The sequence below is a fragment of the Zonotrichia albicollis genome, chromosome 2, assembly GCF_047830755.1.
Source record: "Zonotrichia albicollis isolate bZonAlb1 chromosome 2, bZonAlb1.hap1, whole genome shotgun sequence".
Classification (NCBI taxonomy): domain Eukaryota; kingdom Metazoa; phylum Chordata; class Aves; order Passeriformes; family Passerellidae; genus Zonotrichia; species Zonotrichia albicollis.
This window is the reverse complement of record NC_133820.1, coordinates 40,273,036-40,298,095: the sequence shown is the minus strand read 5'-3', so window position 1 is coordinate 40,298,095 and position 25,060 is coordinate 40,273,036. Positions and strand designations below refer to the sequence as shown.

The following is a 25,060-nucleotide window of genomic DNA, read 5'->3' as shown; positions in this document are numbered from 1 at the left end:
CAGAAAATGGCTCATTAGAGAAAGCTGTGAAGTGAAGCACAGTGGAGAGTGCTAAAAACATGCTTGATTGAAGAGCTCAAAGTCAGTGTTCTTTGTAAGTAAAATTGGCAATTGCAGGTGTGATTGCAATGATCACCTTGTGTTGAAAGTACCATCACAGATGTGTAACAAGTTCCAGAAGGACCCTTGATTCTTTAGCTTCTAGTTTCAACCTAGAGAATGTTGTGTAAGATACAAAATGTGAGGAAGCCTCCTTTCAGCTCCAGAGCTGATAAATCTGAATTTCTTTGAAAATGCCTTTGAGGTATTACTTCAGATGACTCCTATTTAATGGCAAAATCATTGTAAACATTTGAGCTGAAAAGCACTTTAAAAAAAAAAGGACTTCTGAAGTTAAAAAATGCTGTTTGGTCAAATGTTTGTTGAAGATGGTCACAAGCTAAAATGGAGAATAAAAGTGTAGTCTGTTGTTAATTGCTGTGATGATAAAGGATAATTCCCATCTGGGATGAATACTTGATTTAGTTAAGTTTATGGGTGAACCTGTTTCATCTGTGAGTTGAGGTAGGTTATTTTTTCCTTTCTCTACATGAATTTCACATTGTGATGAATTAAAACCTTACTTCTTGAGAACTGGTCTTCCTTACAAAAGGAATTCTGTGATACTAAGATACTAGATGCAGCTCTAAATTAAATTATTTGCCTTCCTTTCTTCTCAGTCCCTGTAAATTGCTCAATAGTTACTACTAGAGGTCATAAACTGGAGCAGATCTGTTCCGCTCTCTGTGGTGTTCACTGGATTTTGAACATGCACAATCTTTAGCCACAGCATATGATAATTTTTTTCACGTCTGCCTGGCATAGTAACCCACATTTTTGCAAGTTACCAGCTGATCTAACTAGTGGATTATTGCTTCAGAACAGTTGGGATGTTGAAATGCTGTGGAACTTTGGGTAGTGCTCAAGCCATAATCTAGCAATCCCTTCTGCACACCATGAAGACATTAAAATATTTTGATGAATCTAATAGGTATTTTACCTAAGCAATATTAACGGACAGAACTATATTTAGTGTTGTCTAAGATTGCATTGGGTTACACTCCCTCCATCCACCCACTGTAAAGTATAGAAATATAAAGTCAGAGGGAAGGACTTTTATATTCATCTCCACTTTCATACTGCCTACGATGCTGTTTGGTAGCACACTCCAAAGGCTTTCACTGCCATTTCTAAAAGATAAGGCAGCAGCCTATCACTATTAGATTTGCAGTCCAACACAAAAACTAAACTCTTTCTAGCATTAAGGCAATGTAAATTAACATGCATGAAATGTGTGAAAGTGCGTGCTGAACTTTCTTTGGTGGCTCTTACTAAAGCACAGGACGTGTGGGGTTTTTTCCCCACCAAAGGTGGAAGTGAAAGCCTTTCAGAGTGTGTTATCAACAGTGCCTAGGCAACAGAAAAGTGTGGTGGAATGCAGCAGTCTTTCCCCTCTTTATTTCTGTGCTTTCAAGGTTTGGGGTGGATGTGTATATCCTGATGCAGTCGTGATTGTCACTAAGTATAGTTTTTGTTTGTTAATTTCCTAGTTTGTATACAGCTTTGCTGTACTTCAGTGGATAGCTTCCCCAGTCAGGGAGAAGGGGAACTACATCTTCCTGGGAGTCAGAAGGAGAACTGCACAACTGAAGCTTAATCCTGACTGTGGACCCTTCTGAAGGGTATGAAAGGCTATCACATACCTCAGAAAATGTTCTGTGCCTTAACTCCGCAACCCGTTGAAAAGCTGTGGAGGGCAGTACATCAGACACAATCCTCCATGTCTGACAGTGAAGACATCATAGGAGTTCTCTGCTCTTGACAGGTTAAGATACTTCTCACTTCTTTTCTAACATACCTTAAATTTTCACAAGAACATCTGGAAGTCTGAGTATGGGTAGGCATGGTAGCCACAGGATCTGTGCCATATTTTTTCCTCCTCCAGAGTTTCTTAACCTTGCAGAAGAGTGACACGGGCAAATGTAGCAAATGATATATTTTGTGTCAGTTTTAAAAACTCTGGAATGAAATGCATTTTTACAAAATGTGGTAAAAGTTACAAGCTCAGGTTTGTCAGAGGCTCTTCTCCAAAAAGACCACTGGAGACGACTCCAAAAGCAGTGCTGGGGATATGGAAAAGAAGTTACATGATTCACACAGAGCTGTGGTTTATACAGGCATCAAGTTACCTTAAATATACAGTGTGTTGAGTTTATGTCATAGTTGGCATAAGTAACCTCAGAATCTTATCATGCTGTTTGTTGTAGTAGAACTTTAAGAAGTATATTCATTAAGAGCAAAATACTGCATTGCTGACAAGGTCATATTAGTTTGCAGACTAGAGAAAGTCAAAGATTAATCTCTTTCAGGTTTGACTTTGTGTTTAAGTACAAAATCTGCTTTCAGGCTTCTGCATACCTTATACCACATTGAGGGAAACAGAGCTAGAGTACCTTTAATTTCTGTATTGTGGCTGAAACCCACAGCAGTCAGTGGTGTGTTAACTGCCTTTGGGAGGCTGGTTGGTCTGTTTGGTTTTTTCTTTCTTTGTTTTGGTTTTTTTAAGATTGACAGATCCTAAAAGCAGGAGAGAACTCAACAAGGTGCTGCTCATTATACTGTAGGTTCTTCCTGATGGCAATAACAGCCTTGTGTAAACTGGCTAGAAGTTTGCTTCAAACACAGCTTGGAGGATAGGCTTAGGTGTCTGTGTCAACAATAAAGGTTCACTAGAACTGAGATCTGAAGTGCTTCCTCTCTGCCTCTAGGAAGGCAGTGTTCTTTGTACCCATGCCATAGTGTGAAATAGTTTCAGCTTACAAGTATTTGCTTAGTTTTTTATGAAGCAGTTGTAAATTGAACAAATAAACAAGGTAACTGGAAAAGAAGGCACTTGGAACTAAAATTTCCTGCCAGGAGGGGGAGATCAGAGCAGTAGGGCTGTATTTACAGCTGCCAATTATATGGTGACTGTTTTTTGATTTGTTAATGTGAGAGGTTGCAGGAGCAGGAAAAATATCACAGTCTAAGACTTGTTTGCTTTCACATTTATGTGATGGATGATATGTGGGCATGTGGTGCCAGCATGTGCACACTAAAAGTGTGTGTGTGTTTGCATATCACAAGTGATTTAGGTGTGGGAACCCAAAGGGAGAGAAGCAGATTCTCACAGGGCTCAAAATATGAATTTAATATCCTATGGCTGAAGACCTCCCTACCAACAACTAACAACATATTTCGATGAAACATCCATGCAGGTGTAATGAAAAATTCATTTTCGTAATCTAGCTTCACTCTTTAAAAATCCAATCCTGTGAAGTGAAGAAACTTGATTAAAATAAGACAGGTGGAGTGTTTCCAAGAGACAGGCAACCCTCCTAGAGGACTATACAACTGGGATCCCAACAATTAAAAAACCACCCCAAACCAAAACAGCATACACACCCCAAACCAAACATAGAAAAGTTGACACTTAAGAAGCGAGTGTCAGGTTTGCTGAAGTACTGAGCATTAGAAATTAAGTTTGAAAGTTCATATTTCAATTAAAATTCAATTTCAGTTAAAAATCAGTTTTGGTTTTCGGAAAGACTTGTAATTACAACTCCAGATGGGGTTCAGTTCCAACAAATACCAATGGATGCAGCTGGGCAAAAACTTCTGTGTTAGTTTAATGTATTAAAGAATGGGCTTTGGATTGCCTATTATGCAAAAAAGAGATTTCTAATGCATTTTGTAGATAGCACCTCTGTGCCTAGTAGTGGCAGCCTAAAACATTTTTATTTCTTTCATGTTTTTCAAATTCTTGTTGAACAGAAATCCCTTAACTCTCTTCCTTTTGTTTGAAAGCTATACTTATCTTGAGCATTTTCTATGCACTACACTTCTTTAGTCTTAAACACACTTCCATATCAGGCACACACATTATAGGAATGCTAAACAAGTAAAGTAATTTGAATTAAGCCGGTCTAAGTCCTTAGAAGTTTTAAGTGCCTCATCCTGCCACAGTTCTTTAGGGCTTTGCTCTGCCTGAGGCTTGCTTTTCTTAAAAAACAAGAAACCAAAAAACAACAACAAGAAACCCCCTCACTAAATCAAATTCTGTTTTAGCATTTACTGTTTTATTACTTAAAAGAAGTTTACCTGAAAGGGAAACAGGACCTGTTTCCACAGTAACTGTTGTTCCCACATAAAATATCATAGAGATGGGAATCCTTAGGCATTCCAGTGTGCTTTCAAGTGTAACTGCTGTGGGCAGGCTGCAAGTCATAGGGTGTAAATATAGATGCTGCCTAGCACTTACTCTGCATTGGTACTTTATTGTTTCCTCCCTTGCTGAGCTTAACTAGACTTTTGAAATCTAGCGAAGATATTAAGGTTAAAGCAGATCATTTTCTCACCTAGTTAATGTGGTTTTTTTTCTTAAACCTGAGCTCTTAGAGTTTCAATTGTTTGAGAGGCTGCTAGTGGAAAAGCTTTGTGGTGTTACAGGGGGAGAGTTGAGAACCTTTCACTCAGACTCATGCCAGGGTGAGATGGCAACACTTATATTTAGCGTGTCAGGCAGCAGAAAACATAAAAGTATATTGACTGGTAATGATCTCTCTTGAGTCAGTCTCTTTCAGAGAAGTGCCTTATGAGAGGCTGTGATTCATTGTGGTGCTTTAACTTGTTCTGCTTGGGTAAAGATAGCCAATTTCATTGTAGAGCAGAAACGAAGCAAGGTCCCCACAGCCTTTTACACAATAGAGATAGAGATAAGAGCACTCAGCCAAGAGATGGGAGATCTGGATTCAGTTCTTTCTGAGGGTTCAAATGTGTATTTCTCCACTCTCAAGAAGAATAATTTTACCCATTGAACTGAAGCATTCAGGCACTGAAGCAATGGGTTCAAAGTTGATTGAGCCTGAAGAAAAACAGTAACAATCTTTTGTGTTTCTCCCACTTAATTGCCCTGCTGTTGCTAGTTCCCTTTATTTTGGAATTGTCTTACTATTTTACAAGTTTTAAGTTGAAACCTTTTAAGGTAACTTTTTTTTGGCAGTAAGAAGACTCAAGTGTTAGTTACTGCCGCTCCGATAAAGTGTGCTCATGTAGTTGCACACTATCATGTAACATACTCTGATTTTAGTATTTATTATAGAAGTTGGTTTTGAGAATACACTTTCTAAGGAAATGAATCTCCTGTAAAAGGATTGATTTGGGGAGAGGATTTAAGAAGTGACAATGAGATATTTTTTTACTTTTTTCCACAATAGTAAAATCCTAATGCCCTCAAATATCCCTATGCTAGATCTGTATCAAGACCTTTCAGTAGGCAGTGCTTGACATCCTGGAACACATTGTTTTTCTTAGGGCTTCTGCCTCAACAACATCCTTGTATACAATTCTCTGGACTCACATAAAGCCAAGGGTAGGCTGACAAGTCCCCTTTCTCCTCTCCATCTGATGAGAACTGAAGTTCACTGGTGAAAACACTTTGCTCTCACTCTCTATGAGCACAGTCACAGGTATCTCCAGCACCAGTGTGGGTTCCCTGCTCAGCTGCTGTCCATGGCTACATCAGGAGCTTTCTTGGCTCCCTGTGCTTGGGTTCTGCTCACTGGCTGGTTCAGCTTGAGTCTCACTGGCAAACCAACGAACACGTTTGTCTTGGGCATCTCCAGGCTTGCAGACCCCTTGAATATCAGCACAAACCCTCTGTCCATGCCAGATCCTGGACCTCCCAGTTGCTACTCAGTCAGTTTGCCAGCAATCTAGGTACACTGTGGTCTTCCATGCCCACCACTGCTTTTGGGGATACCAAATTCCCCCACCACACATTGCAGGTGCCCAGGCAAATGGGTTGTGTGACCTGCAGTTCCTTTGCAGCTGAGGTGCTGGGATCTTCATTAAGCTTTGCTCCAGTCCCTCTAGTAGCTGGCATCCAGGCACATGGGCCCTATGGGCTGTGATCCTGCCCCAGTGGTTGTGCTGCAATCTTCACCTGCTCCAGCTGCAGGTGACCCTTTCATCCAAGACCTGACACCAGTTGCTGCCCCCAAATTCACGTTTTATGGGACCTGATTTCATGGCCTGTTTTGCTGCTGAGACACCCCCACCCACTGCAGCTGCTGGCCCCACAGACACAAGGGGTTCTCCTGAGGTCTGGTCCAGTTCCTGGCCCAAAGGGAGTCGTGCTCAGTTGCTAGCACCTAAACTTTACAGTGCTCAGGTGGGACAGAGAGAGTGGTTATGTGGTAAAATAGTTAAGGAAAGATTTGTTATTAAGTTTTGCACAGTTTTACTTGTCCCTGTCATCAGTTATGAAGTCCAGGCTGGCTCTCTGCCTCTAGTTTCTTAAGGACCTATTAATTAGTGACTGAACCCTTTTCTTCTTTGTGATTGTTTCCTTATCCCTTGTCTATTGGGTTTGTGTCACTGTGTGTTTTATTTATTACTTTCCTGTTATTTGTATCTGCCTTTGAGCTGGAAAGGTCCTTGATCTGATAACCATAATGAAGCAGATACTCTCATGTTCCAAATACCCTACAGTGATAATTTCACAAATTAATTGGATTTTTTTGCAGTAAAATACATGAGGGGGTAAAATGTATCTCTTTTTAAAGATACTTTTATCTTTTTTGATTTTTTTTAATAGCTGCCTCCTGTTTATGATCAATCACTTTCAGCAGTCATGTTCTAAAATTTCAGTTAAGGATACTTTTTCAAATATTCTTGGCAATGTACAAATGCAGTACAGCATGGCGTGATGGAGATAATAGTTTTCCTTGAGGACCCCAGATTGCTGTGTCAGAAGTGGGGATTCTTTAGAATAGGAGACAGTGTTCGTGGGCCTGTTGGATGGTACAACTAAGAGTTTGTATGGATTTACGAAGCAGAGGCAGTGTGGATGCCCAGATAAACAGGAAGGATAAAAGAAATATCAAACAATTGTTTTATTTTTACCAGGTTAGCCATTCACACTATGAATTGACTGTAGCTTTATGCTCCATGTAATTCTATTTTCTTCTGCAGAGCTTTGTGCAAAGGATCTTTTTGGCTTTCTTTGGATTTCCCTTTGTTAGTTCTGTGATGATTTATGCTTGTGAAGTGGTAGATTAAAAAAGTATTCCTGAGATCTTGCTTGGTTGAATGATCCTTATCAAAATGTTTCAAATCCTTGTCATAGGTATATAGCAAAACTGGTTTAATTTTAATCTTATTGCAAAAGGCTGTTTTCAGAAGGAGTTACCAGAAACTTTAAGTTGCTGCTCAAATGTTCATTTGGCTTCTTTCACTTTGTTGAGCTAAGCAGGAGAACCCTCCTGCCAAACCATCAATGCTTTGTCTTTTCATCAGGTGGTTGCTTGTTTTGTGCAGTTCTTACATGAGCAACTTTGCTCTGTTGTCTTGTGCACTGGAAATGTATAATGGCACAGGGGCCTATGAAGTTAAGGGTTCTTAATGACTTAATGGTTTACTGACTTAATAGCTGAGAGTTTTACTACCTGGAAAAATAAGGGAACTATGGCATTCTTTTGTTGTCAGGGTATGATTAAGTAACTCATTAGATATGGCAGTCACTAGATTCTGAATGCGTTTTTGAATGAATTTCAAATGAGAACAGACCACAGCAATAACTAAGGTTTTGACTGTAAAGCTGAAAACTGATTTATCAGTTTTGGTGTTTGATAAAGTGACATTTCATTGTTTAATGTGTTATGTTGGTCATGCACATTAACTCAGGGCAAAGAAGTTATTTCTAATTTTTATTATGACCCTGCCATGTCATTTGTTTTTGCAGACAGTCATAGATGCCCATATCTTCCCAGCTCTTATAAATATTTTGCAAACGGCCGAGTTTCGGACAAGGAAGGAAGCTGCTTGGGCAATCACAAACGCCACATCGGGAGGCTCTGCTGAACAGATCAAGTATGAAGTGGTTTAAATCTTTCACTGCAATAGGCTGAGTTAGTGTTTGTGCAAGAAAACAAACTATCAGCCTAGAAACTGAGAAAGCTTTCACTGTGCTTTCAGTGCTGATTCCAGAGAGACCATGGCCTTGTTATGAATGGGCCTTTCATTCCTTCAGGGAGAAATCATAAAAGTATTTCAGCTGTAATACTTATTTACATAATTATACCATTTGTCTTATGTGAAAAAAACCCCTAAATGCAGCTTTTAAACTAACTTCTGAGAGGTGTAGAGTGTAACAGAGTGCAGTAACAGTCTGGAGAGGAATAGCTCAGCCCCTTGGACAATGGCATCACGTGCATTGTTTCTCCTGTTTCGCTTATACCGGTACATTATGCTTATATGCAGTTTTGTATAAAATAAAAATAAAGACTTCACAAGCATGTTAAATTAATCTAATTGCTCTTTATAGAAAATATTTAGAAGTTACCATTATAGAAATATAGTTTATGGTACAAAAAATAAATTATTATTTCAGAGCTATATGGAGAAAGTGAGACAGAGAAAGGATTTTAAAGTTATTTTCATTGTTTCAGCAGAACTGACTAGATAGAAATAGATGTCTTTAATTTCTCTAATTCTTCCAGTCAGGTTGATACTTCATCTGATTGATTGTTTTGATTTGTTTGACCTTCATACTAAGTGCTTAAATGGCTACACCAATTATAATTTTACAGATTATTTACTGGGATCCATGTGATATTTTTCAGGTACTTAGTAGAACTGGGATGCATCAAACCACTCTGTGACCTCCTGACAGTAATGGACTCCAAGATTGTGCAAGTAGCTCTGAATGGGCTGGAGAACATCCTGAGGCTTGGAGAGCAGGAGTCCAAACGCAGCGGCAGCGGCATTAATCCTTACTGCGCTCTTATTGAGGAAGCGTATGGTATGGGCAAAACACCTGGGGAAATCTGGGCATACTGACATGGTCACAAACTCATTGCAGCCTCAGCAGGCCCGGTTCTGTTAGTTCCCTTATCACTGTTACTGAAAATAATCTGTTCTTTGATAAGTCTCCAGAGTACTCCATCTTCTACATTATCTTTGTCCGTGTATTGATTGGAGAAGAACGTGCAGATCTTCTTTTCTTGATTCACACAGAATAAAAGGTGTTAGAAGAAAACCACTACAATTCCCAGCAGTAGACATTTACTAGAATTGCTAACGTTTGGATTTCATTATAGCATCATTCCCTGCTGTATTATTTTTCTTTGTATCTGACTTCAAGGCTTGAGTTTGCCCATGTCCTTCAAAGCCTGCCCAAAAACTGGTTGTCTGAGTTTAACTGCATTGTATACATGTGTATTATACAGGTTAGGAAATGGAGTCTCCATCCTTGGAAGTTTGGAATACTTGTCTAGGCACATCAGATCTTGTGTTGGTTAGTACTGCTGGGATAGGCTGCAGGTTGGACTAGATGATTATCAGAAGTTTATTTCAGCTTACATCTAGGTGATTCTGTAGTCACAGTTTTCATAAAGAAAGCACTGTAAACATGCTTTTAGGAAATACGGCCCTAAAAGCCTCTTCAGAAAAAGTCTTAGAGTTTGAGGCCTTGTTCTTTACCCATTCAAGCTTGTTGATTTAATTTTCGAGTGAAAGGGTAAAGGCAGACAGAAGGTACGAAACACATAACACAATTACAGAGATCTCTGTAGTTCAAACTGGCTTTCCTTGGTTCTGGAGAGTACAAATTGGATGCAGGTCTCCATAGAGGAGCCTGTTCTTTCTGAAGGTGGGAGAGAATAATGAAACAGACTGAAAATTATTGTGGTCATGTCCTTTGACTGAGCTGTAACTTTTATGTACTGCTTTTCTGTGCAGGCCTGGACAAGATAGAATTCCTGCAGAGCCATGAGAATCAAGAGATTTATCAGAAGGCCTTTGATCTGATTGAGCACTACTTTGGAACAGAAGATGAAGACAGCAGCATTGCCCCACAAGTGGATATCAACCAGCAACAATACATCTTCCAGCAGTGTGAGGCTCCCATGGAAGGCTTCCAGCTTTGAGGTGCCCCTGTGCTGTGTGCTCCTCTACCTAGCCAATCCTGTTGTCGAGCCACAAGCCACCCGTGGAGTGATTCTCTCAATGTTTTCCATAACCCTGTTTGCGCTCATTCGCTTGCCTTGTGCACATGCTCTTACATACGTCTGGAAAACTTTTGGCTCTCCGTGGCAGGATGTCCCCTCCTTGGCAAGGGGTTGCCAGAATCACCCTTCTCCTCTAGATTCTGAATCTCTCCACTGTCATCTTCGTGGAGTTGAGGCACCTTTCTATACTTTGAGATATTCCCTGTTCCTATTACAGGAAAGTAATCCCTCCTCCACTTGGCCCCCCACTCCTGGCATCCAAGAGAAGGCTGCCTTTCTCTTGTATTTGCTGCAGAGTGTGCCTGCAGTCCAGGGAGACATTCAGCCTTTCTGAGAACGTAGCTGAATTCATCCCTCATGTTCTCCCCTGGATGCCTCTTTGGACGGCTGTGAGAGATGCGTTAAACCTTCACACGCGTCCTACCTACCTTGCTGTATGTGCCAGCTGGGGTTATTGGCATGAGGAACATGTTACAAACAATGGAGTAAGTTCTCTGGCCCCTGCAACAACAGGCTGCAATGGACATGTTTTGTGGTTCTTAGGAATACTGAACACATCCGGCCCCATCCCGTCTCAACACTGAGCTCCCAAGTTGGATTGCAGACCACTGTGGAGATTTGTATACCTTCCCAGTTTTTCCTCTCCATCCACAAAAAAAGAAACTGTGAATAGGTTACTCTTAACACCTCCCCAGAAATGACTTTCCAAAACAGCTTCTAGAATGGAGAAACTGCCCCCCCTTCTGCTTGCCAGCACAGTATGATCCAGCCGGGCCTTCCTTAAAGATCAAGCCCTTTCTGGCTCCATGCTCCAGAGTCTGGTCCCTGGTATTCTAGTTATGGCTGAAAAGTTCCTGTCTGCCTCTTTACATTTTTACACAGCGTGACTTGAACAGATTTGTCTTCTGAAAAGTTAACTTCTGAATACAGAATTCTTAATTTGTAAAACTTGGAGTGTTAGATCTCCTTTTCATTTTCACGAGACAAGAGCTTCCTCTCCAGCTCACCTGATGGAATATAGTCCTCCTGGCCAAGGCCCTTATTTAACTAAAATGACACTACATTCACAGGATAGTACTATTACATCTGGATCCACCTGGCCTTCTCATTTCACTTTTCCCTTTTGCTGTTGATGAGACTTCAGGTGAATTAGCATGGAACGCATGGTTCCTCCAGGTGACATCTGTAAGGCATTGTTGACTGCATGGCAGCTGCCGCACGCAGCTGGAGACTGCCCTTCTGCTAGCAGCATGTTCTTGGCTCTGCAACCTGCTTGGATCACAGACCTCTGATGCAAAGGCCAGCCACTCCTCACTGAGTTCAGCTGACACTGGCACCAAACTTCACACGTCTGGGGAGATGCCGCCTGATTGAAAGTGGCAGTTCCATTTCGGAGAATGCAATGGATTCCCTAGGCTGTCCGCTCCCCCCTGCATCGGGCTATGTTCTTTCAAGCCATTTTGGATGCTTGGAACACACATTTGTCCAGTGTAAACATTTCAAAATCGCCACTGGCAACTGCAGCGTCACGTACCTGTGGTAAATGTTTGTGGCAGAACTGTCTTCAAGATCCTCATGGCTCCTCTCAGTGATAAGCCACTGCAAAAGCAAAACCAGCCCATTGGATACAGAGTTATAAAAACACATAAGTCACTTGTCATACTGCTGAAAGAAGCTAGGCAAAGGCCTGAACATCAGCTCTGTGTGACCATTATTTAAATAAAGTCTTCTGTCTCTGCTTCAGGATAGAGACTCTGACCTGTGTGGCCACTGCAGAAGCCACCTGCTGCCTCCCTAGCTAAGCCAGTTGGCGTCCACTTTCCCTCCTCCCAGTTATTTTCTCTAGTGCTGCTTTGTGCTGAAGGAACATTTAGTTTACTGCACTTGATCTGTAAATGGACTTCAATTCTTTGTAATTTTAGGGGGTTAAATTTGGTGGTTAATTTAAAAAAGCAAAAAAAACCCCTCAGTGTTGCCTTTACATCACATATAAATAACTGTGTTTCTCTTTTCTTGAAGGGTGATAGAAGCACTGATTAGTAGCAAAATCTTGTTTTAGCTTTTGGATTTTTTTGTGCTGGATTTTTTTACGTGTAAATTTCCAATAACATGTCATTTCTATAAGATTTGTTTAAAACCATGTACCTCTTATTGGATGGTATAAAAATGCTACATATTTTGTAAACAAATCTGAGCAAAGTGTGTGTGCATATATTCTATATATTCATATATGTATATTCTGTGTATATATACACTAGCGTGTATATATACATATATACACACACACATATATATACACACACACATAAAGTATGTGTATATATATACATACATACATCTATATATATTAGTGTTTTCTCTTCCAGGCTAGTGAAAACAATGTGGTGCATTGGCGTTTCCCTCCCCTGCCCCCCAAGAAAGTAATGACAATTGCCTCTAAATGAGTGAATTAAAAAAGAGTCCATTTAAGCTGACTGGTGTGCCTTCCTGTGTAAGGAGCCTGGCCAGTATTTGTTACTTTTGCCATGGATATGTGAATTCAGAGCAGATAAGTATAATCTTTAAACTTGGTATGTTTGTTTGAAGTGACAGGCCTGGTTGACGCAGGTAATATTGTTGTCCTAAATACTTAGACTGTGTAAGGCATTTGACTGGTACTGCATAATATTTTGAGTGAAAACCACACCAATAGAAGAATCAACATGGCACACATTAAATGGATTAAAATGCGGCTAACTCATAGGTCTCAATGTAATTTAAATGGTGTTTAATTGAGTGTATTTCCATCAGGATCTTCCAGCAACCAGTTCTTGGCATTGCTTTACTTAGCCTTATTAATAGGTTGAAAAGAAACAAAATCTACTTCTAACAAAGGCTGCACATTAAGTGGGTACAGAAGGGAGATCAGACTTGTGAATTATAAAAGGAAAAGCTCACTGATACAGACTGACCAGAATAACTTGGTAAGCCAAGGGCAAGTAAACTACTTGCATTTAACAGAGCCAAACATGTAGTGTAACGTTACCCATCTAGTAAGTAACAGTCAGGCCACAGATGAAGGACTCTGTTTTGGAGGCAAGTGCCAGTGAAAGTATGAGGATCATTATATCATATTGCTTGAACACTGCTTCCTAACACAGTTCTGTTGGCTGTGTCCCTGCTAGAAGAACTGAAACCAGTATTCTCTGCTCTCCTGAAGGATGTGCTCAGATAGGGACCATCTCAGAGAATGCCTCTAGCTGCCACTTTTGTGAAGGTCACGCTGTGTTTTGAATGATCTGTTGTTGTTTTGTGTCTAAATAAGAGGCAGCATGGTCTCATGTAGAGGGTAGGTGAGGAAGTTGTTGGAGTTCTTGTGTTCTTCTCTTAGCTTTGTCAGGCAGCATGTAACACTAGAAAAGTGTCTCATATTTTCTTCAATATTAAAATACATGCATTGGTTTCTGTCTGCTTGTGGAGATCCCATCTAAGCGTCTTCCAAATGCCCCACAGGCTGGTAATAACAATTTATTGCATTTATTTTGAAACATCAGGAAGGAGGTGGAAGCACTGTACTGAGATTTTAACAATGTCTGTTTTAAACTGGGTGTTAGAGAAGGGAAGATACAGGGCTGCCTGGAATTGCTGTCTAGCAGTCCAGCACACAGATCTGTAATGCAATTAAAGTTGTGGTTTTGTTTGGGCAGCAAACAGGAGCTGCCATTCTTTCTGTTGGTAAAGTTCCCAGTGGAACATGGCAGGCAAGGGTCGGTGTCTTGGATTCAGGAGGGTACAGAGGATGATGGAGCAGGTTACTGAAAGCTCAGTAACTGAGCCAGGGCCAGCACCTGGGGCTCCTGGGAAGGTATCATTTGAGGGAACTGCTGCCTAGAGACTTCAGCCTGTTCCTAAATTCCTCTTTGTTCCTTGATGCCAACCAAACATGGGTGGTTGAAGACCCTGTGCCTAATGTTAGAAGAAGGGAAGAAGGCAATGACTGGACCTGCATGTTCTTGGACCTGCTTTTTCTTTTTTACTGTCAGCACCCAAGACTATTGAAGAGCTGGATTGCACCACATGGTCCTAATGTGTGACAGTGCTCCTGGCAATACACTTCTCTGCTTCTCTGGGGTCTTCCACAACAGCTGTCTTACCTCTGTGCACTTGGATCTCTATGTCAGCTTAAACTAACCCCCATCTCTTCCAGTATGGTTTTTTTTTGCTTCTGAAAATTGGCACAACCCACCATTGGTACTCTCCCATGCCCGTTTTAGACTTGAAGGTCTTTCTTCAGGTGCCTGAGTCTTAGTAGAAAAGTAAGCAAAACCTGTTTGTGTACTGCTCTGGCTGTGTCCTGCTGTGCCCCCTGCATGTTCCACTGAAGCAGTGTTGGAGTTGTCAGGTGATTGCTGCATTAGGAAGCTTCAGTTGCCTCTGGACCTGGTACAGCAATAAGGCACCTGGTATAGGATTGATAAACTAGACTCTTCTGGATAAATGGGAATGGTGTTACAGACCAAGGCCAAGGGGCGAAAGAAAGTGAGGTACCATTTCAGGCTTAGTCTGTTCTTGAAAGGCTTTGGGCTGAAGCTGTGAGCTCTCAGTGACCTGAGGCTGTTAAGTTCTCCCATCAGCTGGAGTGGCTGCCTTGGCCAGAAACATGTGCTGGTTTGTAACTACTGTCCCCATTCAGAAGTGCTTCTTGGAAGCCATCACACCAGGAAAGAGGTGGTTCCTTTCACTGCCTTGCTGAGAAAGATTTACATCATTTTCTAGTACCCAGCTACTTGCAAAGAAAACAGTGCAGTGCTCGGGAGCAAGCTGGAGACCACACAAAGCCCATTGTCTTGGGCTTTGGTTTGAGGCTTGAGCCTATGCAGAAGCTGAAAAAAACTTCTTGGGCAGTGATCTGGAGTCTTTATGCCATATTTTGAAATGGTGGAGATACCAGGGTGACAGAAGGATATGTGGAGCTTTTGTCAAACCACTGGACCAGACTTCAGTTTTTGTGTACATGGCATAAAGCTTATAGAAATTTAAGTAAAATGAAAAACTGGTTACTATTGCTGCTCTGAAGTGTTGCTTTTGAAGTGGTGTTTTGCATATTTTTATTTGAGCTGGCACTTTACCAGCTCGATGAGTCCAAGTAGTTTTATTTCCAAAACTAGGAGAGGTTCTGTTCACAAAGTGCACTCAGAGGTGTGTTGAAAGGGTGATATTTTTGAGATGCACAGTTTTAAGCTTTGCCATCACCAAGCATACATCACAAGGAAACCTGAAATGCACGTTCTCCTTTTTGGTATCATTTAGTACATTCATGACCACAGGCATGTAATTGGGCAAGATTTTGGTTTGGTTCCCACCTGTGTGCCTGCTGGTGTGGCAAAGAACCAGAATTGTCATGGAAAATCTGTTCACATATCTGCAGTTAAATTAAATATGGCTTGCACTGAGTGCTAATTAAGTGGACAAATCTGTGCAGTCCTGCTCTACTTGACTGACAGTGTCCTTATGATCCTTTCCAGCCAGAGAATCTGATGCCAGGTCATTGTATCACCTGAAGGTTGTGACTTCTGTGATGGGATTGACTACACAGCTTTTCTGATAGGTTACATCTCACTGTGGTACTCAGAAATGCAATTCATAGATGGAATTGCAGCAGCTAGTGAAGATTTACCCTGCATTTTTGTAGGGCTTTTATTTATTTAGCAATGCTGCTAATTTTTAGGGGTGCAACAAAAATAATCTCCCTCTCACTCTGAGAAAGTTCACAAACTAATTTTGTTAAGCTGATGTGTCTCTTTTGGTTTTGGAGTCAGCAGGGCAGTGCTGGGCAGTAACATTTTGAGCAGTCCTGACACTTCCAATCCACATTTCCTTCAAGATGAAGGTAAAAGAGGAAGGAAAATACTTCCCTTGGTTGCTGTGGGCTCTTCAGCATGAATAGTGCGTGGCTGGGCTCAATGCCAGAAATAGCACTCTTGAGGCAGGTGATCTCTAAGTGGGCCTAGTATGATGAAAGCACAAACAACAATTTTAAAGAGCAAAATACATATAAATCTAAATGAGATTCATAAAGAAAGAGCTTAGTAGAGAGCAAGAATGCCTGATTGACTTTCTCATACTCATGTGCCTCTAAATAGTAAATCTGACAACAGAGGTTGAAGCAGTTGTTCAGTATTCCTCAAAACAGTCATCTCTGTTTCCTCATCTCATTGCCAGCTCTGCTGGGACCACTCTTAGGTGTCAGCTGCCACACTGTGGTTCTCTGGAATGCTGTTTCACTCTTCATCTCCTTCCTCATTTTCGTGAAGATAGGCAGCTCTTCACAGGAAGTTACTGCTCACTTAAACAAATGCAGGCACAAAAACAGGACCTAGACCAAGGAATTAGGCTTTTTAATACCTTAGGATCATTTTGCTGATGTTAATGCAGGTCAGACAGTAAGTTTTGGCTCAAGGGCTCCCTTAATAATTGTTCTGTCTTGCACAAAGAGGAACATGTGAATTATTTGAAGTAGCCAGTACCATAAGAGCATAAATGCAGTTCCATTCTTGCTGAGGAAACCTGAAATAGTCAGTGATAGTGGATGGCTGGCTAGTGAAGGTATTTGTTTGTGCAAGTGGAAATCAAATGGACCCTTCTGATGTGTTACAGTTACCTTTGTGTAAGTGGTAAGAACACGAGACTTCCTGCAGGGGATTGGTACCTGGAATGCAGGCACAGGTCCTGCAGTACTTTAGAAGATGCTCTGGTGCACAGCACGTGGCAAACAATGACATTGCTTATCCACTGTGCTCATGTGTCCTGTCCCACTAACCATGAAGAAAAGAGTTTGGAAGAAAGGGGCAGTTACAAGGAAAAGCAAGTAGGTATTTCTGGTTTTATTGACTACGGGACAGCATATTCATTCTTTCTTGGACATGGGTGTACAGAACTAACATACAGGACAGATGTGATGGTATCCTCCCATCAGTGCTGAAAGGGACTTGGCTTTTCTACCCCAGTCCTTGATCTCTTCATTTCCTCTGCTATGGTTTAGCAGATGCACCTTCTTCTCTCAACTTGGCTTTCTTCTCCAGGTTTATGTTTATAAGAGTTTCATGTCTTTTCGCAGCCTACAATGTAATAACATCATCAGTTACAACCTGAAGGACCACAGAGTTGAAACTTGAATCAATAACTTACCTGACCTGTCCTTACTAAGGCACAATTCTGTCAGCTTTAATGCCAGGAAGCCAAGAGGGTTAAAATAAAATATTGAGAGATTATTTTGGCTGAAAGTAATTACTTCTCTGGGTATAAATTAAGCCCTTTTTTCAAGGCACTAGCAGATACATTCTATGCTTCTGGTCAGTATTTAATGCTGATCTGATTTTCATGAGACAGAGAAACAAAAAGTTAAACATAATCACAGACTCAGAATATTTTGAGATGGAAAGGACCACATAGATCATCAATTCCAGCTCTTCACTGAATGGCCCACTGGGGGATCAAACTTCTAATCTTGGCGTTATTAGCACCATTCTCTGGCCAACTGAGCTCATCTCTGGAAACATAAATAATTCCAGCTGCTTTGAAAACAAGGATTCCAAAGTAGCTGTCCTCTCTTCCTGGTACTTGCATTCATACTTCTCCAGTACAGAGGAAAATGCTCTGGGAATCATCAGTGTTTGATCTCTGCTGTTAAAGCCAGGAAAAATCCTTCCACTGTTTCATTTCAGAGTGCTGCATCCTTTTCATTGTAATAGACAAATTCTGATACAAAATGTCAGGTGACACTCAATAGCTCACAGTGCTGGGGTTAAAACTGTCACTACTTGCAAGGTTTCTCTAGAACACAGCAGCCCATAGAAACCAGACCTGAGCATTGGCATCAGATGAGAGGCAGCATAACAAGTAAAGCTCTTCTGCCACGCAGGGGCTTTAGGCTCAGGGGGTTTTGTTTAAAGGAAGCATCTTAATGGTGATATCATTCTTTTCTGATGAGAATTAGTCAATGAGGGTCACTCCTGGGGAACCAGGAGGCCTTGTTAAAATTTTGTTCAATGATAAAATGACAAAGAACCCCAAAACAAACAAAAACCCCCAAACCCCCAAAGCAAGACAGTATGAAAAATCCAAAGAGGAACTAAGATGTTTAAATGAAGGTGTATTTGCCCTCATCAGCCCAAATTCTGTGCTTACCTGCTTCCCTCTGATCACCATGGTGATGCATCCCACTATTGTCAAGGCAATCATGACATAGCTGAACTTCACACGCAGGGTGGACTGTGCTGCTCTCACTGTCTCAAGCCTCAAGAAAGAACAAAAGAACACATTTGTTATCAGAGACCCAAATAATTCACTTGGCTAATTATTTAATTTCTCCTAGTGTGCTGTCTTGGTAGTTTTTGCAATGCTAACAGCACTTGGCTCTTTTGTGCAAAGAGTTTTACAACAGGAAAGGCTGATCTCTGAGTACCTTGGGAGATACATGGTAACAGAGGCATTCCTCTCAAAGCTGGAAACAAACCCAACTTTTTAATCTTAGCTTTTTCTGTTGTTAAATACTGCCTTTGCAGACCACTTGACTGCAATGCAAAGGAGGAAGGCTGCAGGATTTAAGTGTGTTTGTTCATTGTGGAAAGAACAGGGAAAAGAGAGGAATGGTTTAGCCAATACTGTATTTTTCTTACTGTCAGCTCCCTCTGTGCTCACTACCACCTTCCAATATCTGCAAAGCCAAGGAGAACTCGTCTGTATTACAATTGTGATGTATTTAACAGAGAAAAACATGCATTTTTCTCTCAATAGCAGAAGTCTGCTAAAACCCCAAATATGGTGTTTTAACAGTTGAGAGTTCATTGGGCAGAGGGAAGCATTGGCACAGCTTTGCAATTTCTTCATTTATGATGCAGTCTTACTTCCCAGCAGGTGCTTCCTCTGCTACAGGACTTGAAAGGGCAGTAAGTGACACACAGGCTGCTGAATGCAGCACTCAAATTCTGAGCAGGACGTGGTAAAAGACTGGTGGTCCCCACTCATGCTGGAGTGAACAGTCCTAAAGGGATCTGCTTCCCTGAGAAATTAAGGAGGTGTGGAGGATTGTAAGCTTTCCTACATCAGCTCCAGACAGAGGAGCTCTTTATTTTTTATTTTTTTTTTTAATTTTAGGGGACTTAGCTAGCCACACCAGTACCTACACCATCGTTTTGGGAAACCTGTTGCCTACTCTGCTGTTATCTTTGAAAAATCAGAAGTCTTCCACCAGAAGAGTAGCAGTTATTGACACCTTCCAGCTGTGTAGAGTAAAACCAAAAGATCGTATTTTCTTGAGTTAACTCTGAAGATCATTCTACCCAAATGGCATCTTGGTTACAGCAGGTTTTCAGTCTGTGTTAGAACAATGCAAGAAGGGTTACAAGTGCTTTCCATAATAACCAAAGACCTACACCCTGTATATTTAACTCTCCTTGCAGAATTTAGGGCAGATAACTCCCTTGTCAAGGAGGGCTGGTACTCTTACTGATTATATTTGGCACATGACAAAGTTCCAGAAGACTGGAGAAGCACCAACACTGTGTAATGAAAAAAATAAATGCATCAAACTAGGTTAATTATACCCCAAAACTAATGTGGAGAATGGATTTAACTGAACTGGGAAGTTACATGGAATCTGTTACTACATTTTGACCCTTACATTTGGAAGAAAAAAAAGGATCCATGGTAGTTCAGCATGGTAAATCACACAGGACCTGAGAGCTGGGAAGTTTTGTTCTTGTTTTTGTCAGAGCATTGATTTGAGTACAAGATTTCTGATCATAGGGAACAAACACATCCATCTACAATGAAACTAATGTTAATTTTAGCATCCAGGTTATTTGCTTCTGCTAATAATCTGCAGTGAAAGCCTGGAGTGCAGGCTGCAATTAAGCTGAAATGCACAGCAGTAGGATTTTAAAAGGTTTGCTAGTTATTTTGGAAATATCTTAGATGTGTTAAGAATTTACAAGAGCAAAAGGTAGATATCTAAACACAACTTGCATTTTAAATCAGTTCAGTGGCTAAGTTTAACATTTGTTTAATAAATGGATTGCTTCACCACATTTTACAAGATTACTGAGTTATAGCACAAGCCCTTACAACACATAATTAATCTCAGATTAATTAATTAATTAATCTCAGAACAGGAAAACAAGTTTTTGTGCTTTTATAGTTCTCAATTGTCTTCTCAGATTTGGCTGAATTATTTGTCTAAATAAAAAGAATTCCCTATGCACTTGCAGAAATGGTCAGCTTTTATCAGAAGTTGGTTTGTCCTTTCAATAAACTACTGAAATCAATCACTTTGCTAACTCTGTTTTCTTAAAAACACTCATAACAAGTGTTTGGTATGCAAAAAATATATGAAGTGATAGTAAGTTTTAATAATTTACTCCTGTATGTATTTCAAATGTAGTTTTAAGAAAAATTATTCAATACAAAATGGAAGGCGTCCACTTCTAACAAAATTAATTCTTGTGATACATTTAGATACAGGGGTGGATTTTCAATTCCTACGTGGTGCATCCAAACAAACAGAAAATATGTAAGAGGGCAGCTACATCATTTTCTTACTCAAGTAGTGCAAGTGTTTCTTTTTAATTAAAATAAATACATGTACTTAAAAGCATTATGAGCATGTTTTAAAAGATAACTATACTAGGAATGTTTTTTAAACTAACAGTTGTCTACTGTTGATAAGTTTGATCTTTATTTTTGGTGTGCAAACCAGAACATTTTATTTTCTACTTTTCACACGGGACAAAGCTTTTGACATTTGGATTCAGCAGCAACAGGAAAGTTTTGACTATATATAGTTAGGGAGCCTTAACACTGTTTGTTAGTTTAAATTCCAACAGTAAAGGAAGTTGGCCCATGCCCTTTAGGTATTCATTAATAAATACTTAAATGAGTTTCAGTTACTTTATAGCCATATAAGAAAGACTCCCACGGCAAGAGACTGACCTATAATGAAAAACACTAGAAAAAAGCTCATCCTAATGTTTGAAAAAAGCTTTCTAATTGTGAGAGAAGAGTAAAAATGAAATGATGTCACATGGTTTTCTAATGAAACAACTGATAAATGCTTGTCAACCCTTTGCAAAAAAGGAAAAAAAAAATCAAGAGGGATACATTATCTTAGCACAAGAGAATTGCTGAGGTCATTTAATCTACAAGGATGATAAACCAAACACAGCAGGGTAAGGTTTTTCAGCTGTGCAAACGCATTCCTTTTTAGAAAAGTTACTCTGGAGTTGCATGCAAGTAACTTATTTCTGCACAGACAGTCTTTTTCAGAGTTTCAAAAGCAACACTTACGAGACAGTGTCTGGAATATCCTCTGGCTTTTTGTAATGGCCTGCCCACAACAAAAACCTTCTCTCCCAGGGTGTAGGTCTGTATCCAGGCACTCCCGAAGCAGATCGACCTAAAAAAACCCCAACAAAACACACAAAGACAAAACAACACCAAAAACAGCAGTCAGAGAGGCTGGATGGGCAGAGCTGTAACCAAACCAGTTAGGGTGAGCATTGCAGAACTCTAAATGTGATTGCTAGAAGTGGTTAGAGAATGGAAACTGTCACAGATTAACAAACGTGTGAATATGGATGAAACTGAAGCCATGTTAGGAAAGCCAAATCCCTCTCAAAACTTCTGTATCTGCAGGTCTAAATATGCAGAAGCTGCTCCAGCATCTAAGGTTCCTAAGGTACTGTTTTTCTATTTCATTTAAATAAGGTTTAAAAAAGAAATCAAACGGAACAGCTATAGAAAAGTCAACATGCTGCACAATAACAACAAAAACCAATACAGCATCATAGAATGTTTACTTTTTCAGGCAGTGCAAGATTTTATCTGAAGGTATAAATAAACAGATGACCATAGGCAAAGACTGGACACATAATTTTCAGGTCAGTCTTTCAAAGGCCACAAACAAAATATTCATAATGTAACAGGGGAAGCTTTTCATATATAAAACACCATTAAAATCTAAGAAACAAAGTGCAAAGGTAGACAGCTTCTTTCTTTAAAACAATAGGCAGTATCCTGTATGGCCATGTTTTCCCTCATGGACTCATGAATTACCTAGGGAGTGGGGTGGATACGGCGTGCTGACACCACCAGCTTATTCAAAAACATAAAGAAGAGGGCTGAGCCCAAAACACCACAGGGCTTTAAAACCCAGAGTCAATGAACTGGCCTGGGAACTCCCTTGTCTGTAAGCAGGAAGCAATTCCAGTTCACACACAAGTGACAGACTCTGCCCTCACTTATGAATCATTACCCAGGCCTGGGCAAGGCCTTGTGGTGCCACAGTGGCTTTGGCAGGTGAGAGAAAGGAAAACAGCACAACTGTCAATGATCAGGAACTCAGACCAACACAGCAGCACTGCTGTGCCTCTGTGTAAAACTGGGACTCCAGCTTTTTGAAAGGCATGGGAAGGACTGAAAGCTGAAATAGAACAGGCACAGGTATGGAATGGTCACCATGGAACAAACTGTGTCACAGACTGAGACCCTTTGGCCTGGAAAGCAGCGACTGAAGCTCTCTTCAGCCCAGCAGAGCATTACAAGAGACATTGGGAGTGTGGATTATAAAGAGGTCTTGGTTTGGAAGGGGTAGTGAATAAAGGAAAATCAGATTATAAAACAGTGCACATTGGGTTAAAAAATAAACGCAAGTCTGTAGCTGAGGAATTTCTTAGAGAAGAAATTCTTAGGGAATTTTAGTATCCACATTCTTAGAGAATGTGGATGCTAAAAATACATCCAACCCAGCTTCAGGAAACTGGGCAAATTTGTGGGGAGAAAAAAATCCAGTGAGGATTATTAAACACCAAGATGCCACCTCTGGGGCAGTGGTATAGAGGAACCCTCTTCCTATTCTTCCTATTCTCTTCCTTAGGTTCTTGCTGTATGTCACCATTCCCACTTTACAAAAGCATAAGGGACTTCCTCTGCTGGCCCTGCTGGAGACATCACACTTTTAAGGAGACCTTTTGTCCTACCCAGAGCAGCTGATCCATGTTTTTAACACAGAGTCCTGCCAAATGCTTCACATCTGTGTGCTCCTTCTCTCCTGCATGGGTGTGCCATAAGGAACCTGTGGTACAGGGAGCACAGAAAGTGTCCCAAATACAGTGAAAAAACCTCTCATGGGCTGAGCTTTCCCTGACCAGCTCCACCCTTGAACGTGAACAATTCAGACTCTTCCCTGCAGGGCACGTTCAGTTTTTGGAACAGCTGGAGCTAGTCACACTCCAAAAAACTGCAGAAATCTTTTAGCTCACACAGCATTCCTAAACATGAGCAGTTTACAGTGGGGCTGAACAGGCAGTTCCAGAGCAGAGCTGAGGAGCCTCAGTGTAGGAGTGTGCACCAGATAAGGCTCTGGTGATCTGCTACAAAGTGAATGCTGTGTGACCCTCACAAGTGGAAATATTGACCCCTGGCTTTTTGTTAGAAAACAAGACTTCACCAAATTTAATGCTCCATTTTTCAGTCTAGGGACCAGAACTCTCACAAAATCAGGGATATGACCACCTGTGTCAGCCTAATTCCTGTTCAGATGATTCATGGATATGTGAGTATTCATTCATAGCATGAAACATTGCATGACTTTATCAAAGACTCTTACTCTTTGTCTGAAGGTCTTGCTGGGGTTTAACACACAGCCTTCTGCTTATCTTCGGCTCCACTCCCTCGGTCATCCTCAGAACCGAGGGAATATTTCTTCCCAGCAGTTTAACAGCCCTATCTGGAAGAGAAAACAGAGGAAGCAAAGAGGCCAAATTTAACTCAGAGCAGTAGAAACCAGCTTTGCAATGGAAGCATTTTGGGTTTTTTTTTTAACACAAGAGGAGAAAAAGAAAGAAAACCAATAGGTACAAACGAACCCAAGAAGTACCAGTTTTAGTTGTAATAGCCCACCAAAGAAATGAAAGCTTGTTTGTAAGGTATGCCTTGAGCTTGCTCAGTAATCTTATGTAGAAAAATGTGAATGCAGTTAAACTAATTTAGAAAAAAAAAACAAAAGCAAGATAATGTCCTGTCAGCAATTTCTAAAACACATTACAATTTCCAGAAACTTATACATACATATGCTTTAGATACACTTAGGATGGTGCTATTTCGAGGACTGCACAGCAGCATTCTACCAACGCTGTCACATCCCAAAAGCATTGACAGAGTCAAGTCAAAAAGACAGAATATTTACACTGAGAGGTAACTACTTTATAGTGCATTAGAAAACGCCAGGGCACCTTCAATACGAACACATACTCCAAAGAAGGCGCTTCTAATGCATTAATTAATATAATGAAAAAGTTCGGGAAAAAAACCTCAACCAAACTAACTCAGAAAGGCAAAAGGGGCACTTTAAAAAACAAAAAATGAGTTCTTTTTTTACTTTGTTATACTGTTGGAAGGTGTCTCTCCTAGGGCCCTTTACTTTCGAGGAATAACACGCTCCCGCTCTGAAAAACCAGGAATTTACATTTAGGGGCGACACCCCCAACGGAGCCGGCCCCTTTTCAAGTTCTCTGGAGCCCCCGGGCACGGCCCCACTCCCGTCACTGTTTGGGACGCCAGTCCCCCACACCCGGCCCCTCACGCTCGGCTCCGCTCCCGCCGCAGCGCCGGCCGGGGCCGCCCCTCCGCCTCCGGGCCCGGCCGCTCGGGCTCCCGGGGAGGCGGCGAAGCGGCGGCAGCCCCGGCCCGGCCGCGGGCTCGGTCCCTCCCCGCCTCCCTGCCTGCCCTCCCGCCTCACTCACCGGCGCGGCCCCACATGGCGCTGCCTCGGCCCGCTGGGCGCCGCTCAATGTCACCGCTGGGCCCCGCCCCGGGCCCGCGATTGGAGGGAGCCGCGCCGCGGGGCGCTCGGGGCCGCCGGGGCCGGCGCCGCCTCCGGTGGGGGCGGCCGGAGCTCTGGCAGCGGCTGCGGGAGGCGAAGGGGCCGCGAGGCCGCT

At 41.4% G+C, this 25,060-nt stretch overlaps 2 protein-coding genes across 2 annotated transcripts in view; one reads left to right on the top strand and one right to left on the bottom strand.

Annotated features, from left to right (window-relative positions):
• Nucleotides 1-13,532, top strand: part of KPNA1 (karyopherin subunit alpha 1) — a 51,122-nt gene extending 37,590 nt beyond the window's left edge. Inside the window, exons 12-14 of the mRNA XM_074534812.1 lie at nucleotides 7,823-7,950; nucleotides 8,703-8,881; nucleotides 9,820-13,532. Coding sequence (XP_074390913.1) covers nucleotides 7,823-7,950; nucleotides 8,703-8,881; nucleotides 9,820-10,007 — 495 coding nt within the window. The 3' untranslated portion in view covers nucleotides 10,008-13,532. The remainder of the gene's footprint in view (nucleotides 1-7,822; nucleotides 7,951-8,702; nucleotides 8,882-9,819) is intronic.
• Nucleotides 13,533-15,301: 1,769 nt separating this feature from the next.
• Nucleotides 15,302-25,002, bottom strand: FAM162A (family with sequence similarity 162 member A). Its single transcript, XM_074534813.1, has 5 exons — nucleotides 24,866-25,002; nucleotides 23,731-23,850; nucleotides 21,411-21,519; nucleotides 18,255-18,363; nucleotides 15,302-17,185 (listed from the first exon to the last, which is right to left on the bottom strand). Exons 1-5 carry the CDS (start codon nucleotides 24,879-24,881, stop codon nucleotides 17,099-17,101), a joined length of 441 nt encoding a protein of 146 aa, XP_074390914.1. The 5' UTR covers nucleotides 24,882-25,002; the 3' UTR covers nucleotides 15,302-17,098.
• Nucleotides 25,003-25,060: the final 58 nt, after the last annotated feature.